Genomic DNA, 12,650 nt, shown 5'->3' with positions numbered 1-12,650 from the left:
GATTAACTAGATAATTTCTTATTCCGCACAAGTCATTATAATCAACACCACTACATTTAGGATTTAATTAGAAGCTAAGAGAAGCGGTGATTTTTGAAAGACGCGATGACACCAATCGTAATGTAATTGGCCTACCGAGTCGGGGAAACGGTGGTTCTGCTTATAACATCACATGGAAAGGACATTGAAAAAAAAATCCACCAATGAGATAAAAATATTTTTCCTAAGAGAACATGAAATTTATTTTATTATATAATTGGATTTAGAATTGAAATCGCAAGATCTTCTTTGTATAAAAATTAATTAAACTCTCTTTCGGCTTGAGTTTACGTATTGTTTTCAAATAATCAATTTGTTTTTAGTCTTTAAATAGTTACAAACTATTTGCCAACCATAAGCTCCATCGGTTCAATCTTTTCTTGCCACTTATTAAAAATCGAGTTTAGTTAATATTTATTATGAACACATCAACGACTCCACTTTGCAATTAATGATCTCATTATATGCTATTTGAAGTTGATGGTTATTTGCTGGAAAGTGGTCATATATATAAAGCTTGTTTATTGCAAATCGATTCGACCATTTGTCTTTTTTTTCAATATATTGAAACAAAATGGTGATGTTTTTACTTTCTTGTAGGTTTGGGGAGTTGAGTTTTCACTCTGAAAGTTGCATCAAACAAAATGACAAAATAAGAGAAAGCGTGCATGGAAAATCAACACACGTTTATATCATTTGCATTTGATACTTTTGGTTTTCTTGCGCCAGAAATTGTGGAGCTACTCAATAGAATCCAACGGGTCATGATAATGTTATAACCCCTAGATCTATAAATGTTATTTTTTTTAAAATTAATTTTGACAGGGTTGTAGCATAGCTTGTTACTCGTTTACCCGCTACGTCTATGTAAATCTTTCTTATGGAGCTTAAAAAAAACAACCAATATATATCTTCTATTTTCCTTTAAAAACTAGTTTGAAAAATAAATAAATAAATAAAAATAAAAAAGCCATATATATAATAACACGTTAGTACGGTAAAGTTAATATTTATAAATCGTATGCGGAGAGCGGGTGGCATGGCTTTTTACTTAATGACTCATTTCTCTTCTTGTTTAAATAATTAGTTGCATCAAAACATCGCAAATTGGTCCCGTAGCTCAGTTGGTTAGAGCGTTGGTCTTATGAGCCGAAGGTCGCGGGTTCGAGCCCCGCCGGGACCACTGTAAGTTTTCAAGTTTTCTTTATAAGTATATTTCGTTTTCAGAGTTCTTGTTGCAAGCAGCCTGTACATTATGCTATATTTAATCTATGTTAAGTTTTGATTTATGGCCTTTTTGTTTGTTGATTTCTTTTAACAAGCAACACATAACTGTCTTTAAAAAATCTATCTTTATTAGGCTTTTGTTCACGGAAAAACCAAAGTAATTATTATAATACATATAAGGATATAACTTAAGGCCGGTAAATTATTAAAGCGGACTTTTTGATTCTTATCGAGACTTGCAACATCCGCACAATGAATTGTATATGAGGTGGAAGTGGAAACAAGATTCGTCATATTTCATCAAATCGCTACTTTATACAAAATCAAGAAACAACATCACAAACATTAAAAGTAATAATCAATGGATTATATACTTGTATTGTACATCATTATTTTTTATTCCAAATTGAGTGTAGTAGGAATTCGATCCAAGAGCACATGCTAACTCATGATGTTTAATTTTAATTCCAATATGTAGAATTATTTTCGAACTTCAAAGATTTGAGATTTGATGTACTTTCTCGCTATAAAAACATAATAAAAACCTTGCATATTAAGATCTCAATAACACATATCTAGTTGATTATTATACAACCTCACCTCTCGAACAACTTATTTTAGATCTTCCCATTGTGAAATTTCAACCCCTACACTTGAAGATCAACACTTGCTCTCTAATAAAACAACTCTTATTGAGTTTCAATAAGTAAATTCTATAAAAACTAGTTTTAAACATAGAATGTTATCATATAAATAGCATTTTAGGGAATACTTGTCCCTCAGATGCCCTAGAATGTTCTCATATAAATAGCTTCTTAGGGAATAGGTTTTTTTCTATTGTCTAAATTGTTCTTCCTCAAGTTATCATAATACAACAATGTTCTTATTCATATTGTTATTTTTTTTGTTCATATTTATTGTTTTTTTATATATTTTGTCATTTAAATTCTACACTAAACTAACTTATTGTTTGAGTTTGATCATCAACACCAGTTGGTACTAGAGCAAAGTGGGTTTTTCACAACACAAGCATTATCATTGGAAGAAAACCCATTTTTTTACATTTCTAAGTAGAAAAGTGAAACACCCCTATACTCACTTAAAAAAAATAAGTTCAAATAGCATTATCTTTTCAAAACATTAAACTTTTTAGAAATTATTGTTGCCAAATTTGTTCCAAAAATTCAAATCATAGTTTCAAGTTCAAGAGTTTTAAGTACGGGGTATTTAACAAAAATATAATAATTAAACTTAAGAATGAACCACTATATATTTGTGGTCTTTTAAATATCTAGTTTTTTTTCTAAAAACAGAATGTCCGTTCGAATTGTACTTATTTTTTTCTATTTGCAACGCCCTATTCTAGACTTGTTTGTTATTTTATTAAAAAAAAAAAATTGTTATCATCTTCAAGTTTAAATAAATTATTATTATTTTAGTTGATCTCTTCTAAAAATTAATATCATATTTTAATTAACAAATTAAGTATTATTAGTTCAAAAGTCTATTGAGATTTAATATTTAAAAGATAAGACGAAAATGTTTGTTTCAAATAAATATATTTCAAGATATAGATCAATCCTCTTTATTCTGAAAAATTATAAATATTACATCTGTACAACAATGTGGTAAATGATGTTTTATCTTTTCTTTATGAATTTATATTATAAAACGGATTTTAGATTAAACACACGATCACAATTCATTTTAAAACATAAAATATATCAATTTATACCAAAAAACAGAAAAAAAAAATCACCTTTTACCAACTTATACAACACGGTTTTATTTTTTCTCTTTATACTTATTTCCTTTAAAAAGGAACTTGAAACGCATAAGCTTAGAAAAACATAAAGCATTGTTATATAAACAATCATATAAACTAATTTCACACATTTAATTATATATAAAAAAAACATCTAAATAATCAAAACCTTTTGCAACATGATTCATTGTTGCAACATTGATACGGATCAACCGAGAAATGAAGTATACTTCCCTCAACATGCTTTTTAGTCAAACCCCCCCTCGAATCCGTTGACCAACCACCATACAACATATCTCCCACTTCCTCCAACCCATTCCCACTTAGATCAAGCACCCGAACCCCTTTCGCCATAGAAACCGCATACGCAAGCGCTTGAACAAACATTGACTTTGACTTTGACTTCAACAGATCATTTTCACACAAACTCACGCAACTCCCATCATGACTCGACGGCACTGACCGTGAGGAACTCGTGTTGACTTTGACTTTTGGATCGTCTATTTCGTCTTCGCTATCTGCGACTTCAAGATCGGTGAAATCGGCGTTGACCGAGAAGAGCTCGTGTTGACTTTTGTTGACTTTTTCGTGGTCCGGTTTGACCGTGGAATCGGGATCTTGTAACTCGTGTGGAGTGGCATTTTCGGATAAGTTGATTTCCTCTATGGAGGATGTGTTGTGGGATAAAGCTTGAAGAATAGTGAGTATTCCAACAAGGCTGAGTTGACATTTGGTTAAATTAAGTGCTTTTAAGCAACAATTGGGGTTCTTGAGTACTGATGCTAAAGCAGTTGCACCCTACATTTGTTATTTATGTAAAGAATCTTAAAAAAAATAGATATGTTTTTTTTTTTCAATTATAAGAAGTATAATGTAATAAGATTATAAAGTTGTTTAGTGAAATCTAACCTCTTGCATGAGAGGATTATGTGCGAGATTTAACTCAAGAACACCATTGATCCAAGAAGGATTGGTTTGGAGTTTGATGACGTAATCTGATGTCAGCAAACAACATGATAAATCAAGCTTTATTAATTCCCGATTCTCGTTATTCCATGAATCCATCAACTCTATAGCTCTCTCCTTCACCAATCAAATATATAATATGTTAATAAGAAAGAAAGTATGATGATATTTAAAAAAAAAAAAAAAAAAAAAAGATGGCTTACAGATCCAATACTTGTATCTCCAATCATCAAATCAGACAAGCCTGATGTTTTAACAAGCTTACAGAGGCTATCAACTGCGTTCTTGTTTAGCTTTATGCCATTTAAATTTAGCTGAGAGAAACTGTAAAATAAATAAATAAATAAATAAATTTATCTGAAAAAACAGTTGATGGAAAAAAGAAAAGAAAGAGGGCCCACCTGTTAAGAGTGGAGAGTTTGTCCAATAGATTTAGTATGGCATTTCCAGATATGGAGGTGTTGTAGCCTGTTATTCAATGGTAGAAAGTTGGATATATGAACATAAACATGAAATGAATTATTTATCAATGAATTTAAAATTCAAGTACCTATGAATAATTCTGAAAGAATGAAACTGGAATGAAGGGAATCAGTGACTTTTTGAATTGTTCTTGATGTGATAGAACATCGCTGTATATTTAAGCTGTAAAGAGCTGAAAAGTAAAAAGATTATGTTACATAAGTGATGGAAATAACAGCATGCTTTAATTGATTTGTTTATTATGATTGGATACATTTTTCAAAATATAATTTCCTAATAATAATAATAATAAAATAAGTAGTATGCTATAATTGGATAGATTTTTGGGTTAATCTCGTAAAAAACCTTATATTTTGTGTTTTTTCCAAAATAAACCTCAAATTTATTTTTTGTTCGAAAAACTTTTTGACTTTTCCGATCTGGCCCTTTTAGTCATTTTTTCCAAAAAAAAAAAAGGTTATTCTCATAAAAGACCTTATATTTTGTGTTTTTTCCTCAAATTTATTTTTTGTCTGAAAAAGTCCTTGTATTTTTTCACTTTTTTCGATCTGGCCTTTTAGTCATTTTCTTCCAAAAAAATTTGTAAAATGTGAGGATTTTTCCTAAAAAAACTAAAAAACTTGAGGGATTATTTGGAAGCAGTTAGAAAGTTGAGGGTTTTTTCGGGAAAAAAAAGGACAAAGTTGAGGGGTTTTTTTTTTCTGAAAAAAATACAAGGTCTTTTTCAGGCAAAAAATAAAGTTGAATAAAAGCTCGAATACCATGAAAAAAAATTCGATTTTCATTTAATGATATTTATCATGCTGTGAAAATGATAATTTTAATAAATATTAAAATAAGTATCTCACCTTTGCAATTTTGTAAGATTGTAGAAAGGTAAGAAGCACATCCATCAGTTAATCGATTCCCAGATATATTAAGCACTTCCAAACGTGACAATAGCACAGGGCATTCACAAATCTGTAAGTTTTATAAAATAAATCAGCTTTTACTATTACAGGGGCATTTTTGTCTCATTTACCAAAATTTGGGTCACATAAACATTTGACCTCTAATGGGTTAAAAGGGTAGGATCTAAAAACATAGCCAAATGTATTAACATGCTTATATCCTCCTAAAAGTTAGATTATTATTTTTGTCATCACATTTAATACTCTAATTATTCATTAAAAAAATTAAAATTAAAATTAAAAGGGATGAATAAACCTGGAATAGGGCAGTTGGACCAAAGCGATTGCAGTGTAAATCCAAAACCAAACCACCATACTTTTGACTTGATGACATAAATACTTGTTTTAGTTTCTCCATACTTTCATTTCCTGAAAATATATTTTTTCTTTTTTTTAAAAAAAAAATGTATAAAAAGAAATTTGTAGTACTATGAAGTGATAAATACAAAAGAAATAGCAATATATTTTTCATTTATTTGTGTATTCCAGCATTCTACTTTCATTTCTTTCTATTAAAGCATTGTACTTATAGTTTTTTTCTTATCAAGGTATTCTACTTTGAAAATTCATTGTTATTTTGTTTTTTTTTTAATTAGGACATTATCATTTAGGGTTAATCTCATAAGAGAACTTTTATTTTGTGGTTTTTTTTCCGGATTAAACCTCAGCTTTATTTTATTTTCATGAAGAAGACCTTGCATTTTTTCATTTTTTTTCAGTCCGACCCTTTTAGTCATTTTTCTCCAAAAAAAGTTGTAAACTGTGAGGGTTTTTCAGGGAAAACAAAAAAAAAAAAAAGTTGAGGAATTATTTGGAAGGGTTAATCTCAAAAAAGACCTAATATTTTTTCCGGATTAAACCTCAAATTTAATTTTTGCCTGAAAAAGACCTTGTATTTTTTCATTTTTTCCAAAAAAGCACTCAACTTTGTATTTTTTTTCCCAAAAAAATAACCCTCAGCCTTCTAAACGCTTTCAAATAAACCCTCCACTTTTTTAGTTTTTCTTGAAAAAACACTCACGTTTTACAATTTTTTTGGAAAAAAAAAATGACTAAAAGGGCCGGATGGGAAAAAATGAAAAAAAAAAAAATGCAAGGTCTTTTTCAGGAAAAAAAATAAAGTTGAGGTTTAATCCTGAAAAAACACAAAATACAAGGTCTTTTTTGAGATTAACCCTATTTGGAAACATTTAGAAGGTTGAAGGTTTTTTTTCAGAAAAAATACAAGTTCTTTTTCATGAAAAAAATAAAGATCAGGTTTAATTCGGAAAAAACACAAAATATAAGGCCTTTTATGAGATTAATCCTATCGTTTGGATGGCATTTCTGTAATTAGATTGATCTCATAGAGTACAATGATGTAATAGGAAAAAAAAAAAAAAAAGTATGATGCAATACAAACAAATCAATGAAAATATATTGCTATTCCTTGCATTTAACTAGAGATAAGAACATTACAAACATAAAAAATTAGAGTAAATTACTGAAATCATCCCTGTGGTTTGGTCAAAATTGCACGTTTGGTCCCTAACATTTTTTTTGCACTCGGATCGCCCCTGTGGTTTGATTTTGTTGCGTTTTTCGTCCCTGTGGTTTGATTTTGTTGCATTTTTCGTCCCTTACATACATAAAGTTAGGGACCAAACATGCATTTTTTACCAAACCATGGGGACGAAAAACGCAACAAAATCAAACCACAGGGACGATCCGAGTGCAAAAAAAATGTTAGGGACCAAACGTGCAATTTTGACCAAACCACAGGGACGATTTCAGTAATTTACTCAAAAAATTATTTTTCAAGCATAATTTATAAATTAAAATAGTAAATAAATAAAAAGTATTATTACCTAACAAATTGTGGGAAAGATTTAGTAGTGCAATTGTCTTATGTGAATTTAAGGCATTTAGCAATGGAGCTGCTGATATATCTTGCAATTCACAATCAGAGACAACAATCTCATCCTCTGATACCTGAAATTCAACATCTTTGTTACAAATTATAAAACTTTTTTTATTTTTCTATAAAAACTCCCAACATTTTTTAATGTAATAAAAAAAACATCAACCTTTTACCTCTAAATTATACAGCTTCTTAAGTAATTTCAGATTAGGAGGTTCAGATATATCACTACAACAGTCAACATAAAGTTTGACCAAGCGCTTAGGTACCCAACCTACAAAAAAGGGCAAATTTGTAAATAGTTAGGACTTAATGGGAAAGTCTCATTAAGTGTTGTATATAAAAGAAAGTATTGAGAACATGAAGGCATAATTGGGGAAATGGAAGAGGAAATTAGATGAGGGCAAATTCGTAAATAGTTAAAAGATTTAAATCAAGAAAACATACGATCAATAGAGGCTTCAATCCAGCATTTCCCAGACATGTAATCCTTTGGAATATTCAATGAATCCAAAGATTCTAAAACTTCTCCCCCACATTTGAGATGTTTAATCATTGGCAAAAGCCCTACAATGATATAATATAGATTAATATTGACATTTTTTTTATATAAAGAATGAAAAAAGGAATTTATATTTTAAAGAACAAATGAGAATGTGTACCTTTAGACCTATTCTCCTTTATGAGTTTTAAAAAGTATAAACATGCGACTTCAACCTTCATATTTTCAATGCTTAGCTTACATGAGCTTGATTCTATGTGTACAAAATCATCCTCAACTTTGAATATCATATGTTTCTACAAACAAAAAATGGAAAAAAAAAAAAAAAAATCAAGCATTAGAATATTGAGTAAATGACCATTTTACCCTTACATTCCAACAAGCAGTTTTCACGCTAAGAAAGATTTTTTGTTTAACCCATTTAGCTCATTAAGTCAAAAAGAAGATATTCTATTTCTATTATATTTAGAGGGTGTTTGGGATTTCATTTTGAAGTTAAAAAGGACTTTATTGACTTATGAAGGTGGGAAAAGGAGTTTTTAAAAAAGTGTTTGGATTTAGCTTTTATAGTTGCAAAAGTCAATAAGTTAAAAAGTGTTTGGCTTAATTTTGTCTTTTTATATCTACTTTGTAAACCTAATAAGTCATAAGTTGTTTCAAGAAGTAAGAAATTGTGACTTTTGAAATCTCCTTTTCAAAGACTAAACAAACAGTTGTTTTTTTCTATACCCAAACACTTGTTTTAGCTTTATTGACTTTTCAAGAAGTCAATAAGTTAAAAAGTCAATATGAGTATTTAGTATTTAGTACTAGAAATAATGAAATATGAAAATGAGTATGAGAAAATATCATATACACTCACACAATTATGATCATCACAAGCATCAAAAAATGGGCCAGAAGGAGCATTTTTTTGGCAGATATTTTCAGAAACTCCAGAATCACATCTGACACCATTAACACCAAAATGGGAATCATTGAAAGATTCATTTCCCTTTGAGGATATGAAAGTTTGTGTAGCTACTTTTGAACTTTTTCCTTTATGGGAAGAAGTGCTTTCTTCAAGATTTACACTAATTGCACACTTTGAAGCAACTGGTGACATATCCTGACAAAAATCAAACAAAAACACTTGTCAACAAAGAAATAGAAACATAGTTTTGACTTTTGACTTTTGACTTTTGATCAATGAATTTTTACCTGATATTCATGAACATGATAACTACTTAGATCCTGCCCACTCTTGACTGAAATTGATCAAACAAAATCAGTTTTTTCACACTAAATTTCAAGTGAAATATAAAGATAGATTTTCATAAAATAATGTCTTGATTAGAAAAATTCAAGTACAATAATATAATCGAGTAGCTTTTTTATAAATACAATGCCTTGATAAGAAAACAATTAAACATATAATAATGTAACAAGAATATAAGATGAAAAGCAGGGTGTCTTACTCTTAATATACTAAAAAGAGTTAAATGCAAGGAATAGCAATATACTTTTGTTGATTTGTTTCTTCCTATTACAATTTACAACATTGCCCTTCAAAATATCTTCCCAATTATAACAAAATACTTATAAACATTCACTTCCAAAACTCAGTAGATTTTCCAAAGTATAATGTCTTAATAAGTGTGCAACTGAAAGTACAATTAGATTATTTAAGTAGAAAACTGAATTAAATAAAATTAGGATGCTATAATATACAAATAGTAACTCACATTCATTAGATGTGGCAACATGTTCTTCTGGATACTCATGAACTCTTCTTTGAGAACACCCCACTTCCTTATTTTCATCTTCATCATCAGAAAGAACTAATCGACCCCGTTTTCTGTTAACTGTTTGACTACAGGTTGACTTTGATTTGGTAGAAGCAGAAGGTTTTGTTACTTTGGAAGCTTTTGATTTAGATTGATGAAGAAAAGAAACCAAAGGGACCTCATCATCTGATAAATCCTCAATTCCATATGATTTTGATGTGTTTAATTTTGGTGAAAAGTTCATATCAGAATCAGACTTCATTAATGATATATCATCATCATCATCTCCCTCTGTATCAGTCTCAGAGCAACAGTCTTTTGGAATGTTTAATGGTTCAAGATCACTGTTTGAGTTCTTTAATTCGTCTATTTGTAACTGCAGCCTCCTACAATGGAGCAAATAGCTCAGATTTTTTGATGAAATTAATGAAATTTAATACATGGAGTTGTTCAAGTTGAAATACATGAAAGAATGAAGAAGATAGTTGTTGAGTTTTGCAATATATCATATCAGAAAACATTCTACAGATTTATTTCTGACAACATGACTTAAATAATTAATCAAGTATGGAAATTATATATTATTAAAATGACCTAATTAAAATAAGGTTTGTATGTTTTAAAACAAAAAAATTTAACTATAATTACCTGGCCTCTTCAGCATTATCAAATCTGATCATGTAACTATAATGCATGTTCTCAAGTGCAGACAGCTGGACAGAAATTAGGTTAGCTTGAAGAGCAATGCTGCAAGAAAGAAGAATAGTTTTTTATATCATCTTTTTGTATTGTTTAATTTGCTCTTGTTTTAATGAAATGTTTAACATATGTTGAATATGGAATTCTTTTTATTTAGAATTATCAAGAGCCATGTAGTTTATCAACATTAATATCAGTGAATAATAACAGATAACAATAAGAATGGAAGCATTTGCCTGTATCCTTCACTAAATGCATCCAAAGCATTTGCCCATTTTCCAACTGAGTCCAAAACATCACCAAGATTAATCTTTGCTAATGCTTGTCCCTGAAAAAACAATCAGCTCTAAATAAGAATCCAGAAAAAATCAAAACTACAATGTCATAGAAATTATCAAGAGTAGAATCCTATAATACACAAATAAACTCTTTGATACTTTCTATATTATAGTAAATCAGATTCATAGAATAAGTTGATCATATATACCTCCATGTTGCCAATTGACTTGTATGTTTCCCAACTTTTAGAGTACCATTTTTGGGCTTTACTGAAGTTCCTCAGCTTTTGATAAGACTCTCCAATAACTAGATAGGAATCACCTAACTTCTCTTTGTCACAGAGTTCATTTGCTACTTTTTTCTTCTTTTTGGCAAACTCACAATGCTATCACAAAAACCCAAAATCAAGAACATGAATCTTGTTGTCAAAGAATTAAAAAAAGATTAAACTTTCTAACAAGTTAGTGATTTCATACCTTTTTCCATGCAAAAATCATGCTTGATTTCTCAATAAGGCAATCAAGAGATGCATTTTGTTGTAACAAACACTTCCTTTCACCTGATGTGCCTCTAGCTAACACCATGTTTCTTGTCAACTTCTTGAGATTCTGTTCTTCAGTTTTTAAATCCTCCATTACCTTTGTTGCTTCTTTTACTATTTCTATATTCTGGTCAACTTGATTAGCCAAAGCATGTTCATCATCCATAGATTTTGCTAACTTCATTGCCTTTTGATAACAAAGAGTTGCTTCTTCATATTTCTGTACCCTGTAATGTAATTCACCAAGGTTTATATATCCCTTTGCTTCCCCTTGACAATGACCAATATTCTTACAAATCACAATATCCTTCTCAATGTGCTTTCTAGCTTTGTCCCATTTCCTCAATTCCATGTAAACATTACCAAGGTTGTGATGGAGCCTTGTGCGTCCATCATCATTCTCAACCACCTCTTCTTCATCACAAATCTGTAATCCCTTCGTGAGAATCTTTTCTGCTTCTTCCAAGTTATCAAGATCCATTTCAACCATACCTATGTTATTGTGGGCATCAATGTATTCTTTTAGAAAGGTATACTTGTTGGAATGTGGATTCTCCTTGAGAGTTTGAGCAAGTTTCATGGCAGAAATGAAATACTTTTTGGCATTTCGGAGGGAGCTATGATCACTATCAGATTTTAAGAACATTTCATAGTATGTTCGACCAAGTTGGGTGGTTGCTCGTTGTTGCTCAATCACGTCATTCGAATCCTTTGCAAGCTCCAAATGTTTTTTCTGTCAACAGAACACCCATGGGATACAAAGTCATGAAAATGAGGAAGTGTTAATTTACAACTAGGGTTAATCGTAGTTTTGGTCCCACGCGATTGTGATCTATTCAATAATCCAGCTAAACATGAAATTCAGACCCAAAACAGTTAATTGATTCCATAAACTTGCAAATGGAAACTAGAATACTAAAAATATGGACAAAATGAATAATACATGAGGAAATTAAAATCAAGTTGTAGATTATGTGAAGCACCTGGTAAATTAGGGCATCTTTGAAATGCTGAAGACGAAGATAGACTTCACCAAGAGCTTGACATGTGGGGAGCAACTGTTTCTCCGGCAGATACTTGATTGAAACCTCGTAATCGAGTCGAAACCAACGCAAAGCCTCGACGTACTCTCCTCTGTTCTTGAAAATATCTCCGATTACATTTGCCCATCTTGCCTCTTCCTGTCGATTCCCTTCTTCGGATGCGTTCCTGTATGCTCGCTTCGCTGTGCTCAGTTGAGCGTCTTCTTTCTTCATGATCGCAAAAAAGCCAACAGAGAATTTGATTGATTATCCTTTTCACGCTAGCGTTTTTGGTGCTTTTCGTATATCATTTGGGTTTTCCCGCCAAAACAATATTGCCCAAATTTGGTAAACAAATTTAGGAAGAATCTCGTGAAATTGAAAATGAACTAATAATAGGAGAAAATAACATTTTTGGTCCATAAGTTTAATTAGTTTTTGGATTTCGTCCTAAAAAACTTTGCCTTGCAATTTAGTCATTATTTTGTTGTTGGATGATTTTGGTCCATGA

At 30.4% G+C, this 12,650-nt stretch overlaps 1 protein-coding gene and 1 non-coding gene across 2 annotated transcripts; one reads left to right on the top strand and one right to left on the bottom strand.

Annotated features, from left to right (window-relative positions):
• The first annotated feature begins 1,148 nt into the window (after positions 1–1,148).
• Positions 1,149–1,222, top strand: TRNAI-UAU (transfer RNA isoleucine (anticodon UAU)). The gene has a single exon. It is a non-coding gene; the product is annotated as a tRNA-Ile (tRNA).
• A 1,884-nt stretch (positions 1,223–3,106) lies between these two features.
• Positions 3,107–12,406, bottom strand: TSK (tetratricopeptide repeat (TPR)-containing protein). Its single transcript, XM_078994056.1, has 19 exons — positions 12,101–12,406; positions 11,053–11,850; positions 10,785–10,961; positions 10,534–10,625; positions 10,247–10,345; positions 9,557–9,984; positions 9,033–9,079; positions 8,695–8,940; positions 7,993–8,128; positions 7,778–7,897; positions 7,504–7,604; positions 7,278–7,401; positions 5,687–5,799; positions 5,329–5,440; positions 4,548–4,652; positions 4,399–4,465; positions 4,201–4,321; positions 3,941–4,114; positions 3,107–3,829 (listed from the first exon to the last, which is right to left on the bottom strand). The coding sequence occupies exons 1-19, from the start codon at positions 12,371–12,373 to the stop codon at positions 3,194–3,196; spliced, it is 3,969 nt and encodes a 1,322-aa protein (XP_078850182.1). The 5' UTR covers positions 12,374–12,406; the 3' UTR covers positions 3,107–3,193.
• Positions 12,407–12,650: the final 244 nt, after the last annotated feature.

Source organism: Lactuca saligna, chromosome 1 (genome assembly GCF_052625555.1).
Source record: "Lactuca saligna cultivar CGN05327 chromosome 1, ASM5262555v1, whole genome shotgun sequence".
Lineage (NCBI taxonomy): Eukaryota > Viridiplantae > Streptophyta > Magnoliopsida > Asterales > Asteraceae > Lactuca > Lactuca saligna.
Note: the sequence above shows the minus strand (reverse complement) of the source record. Positions and strands in the feature narration are given on the sequence as shown.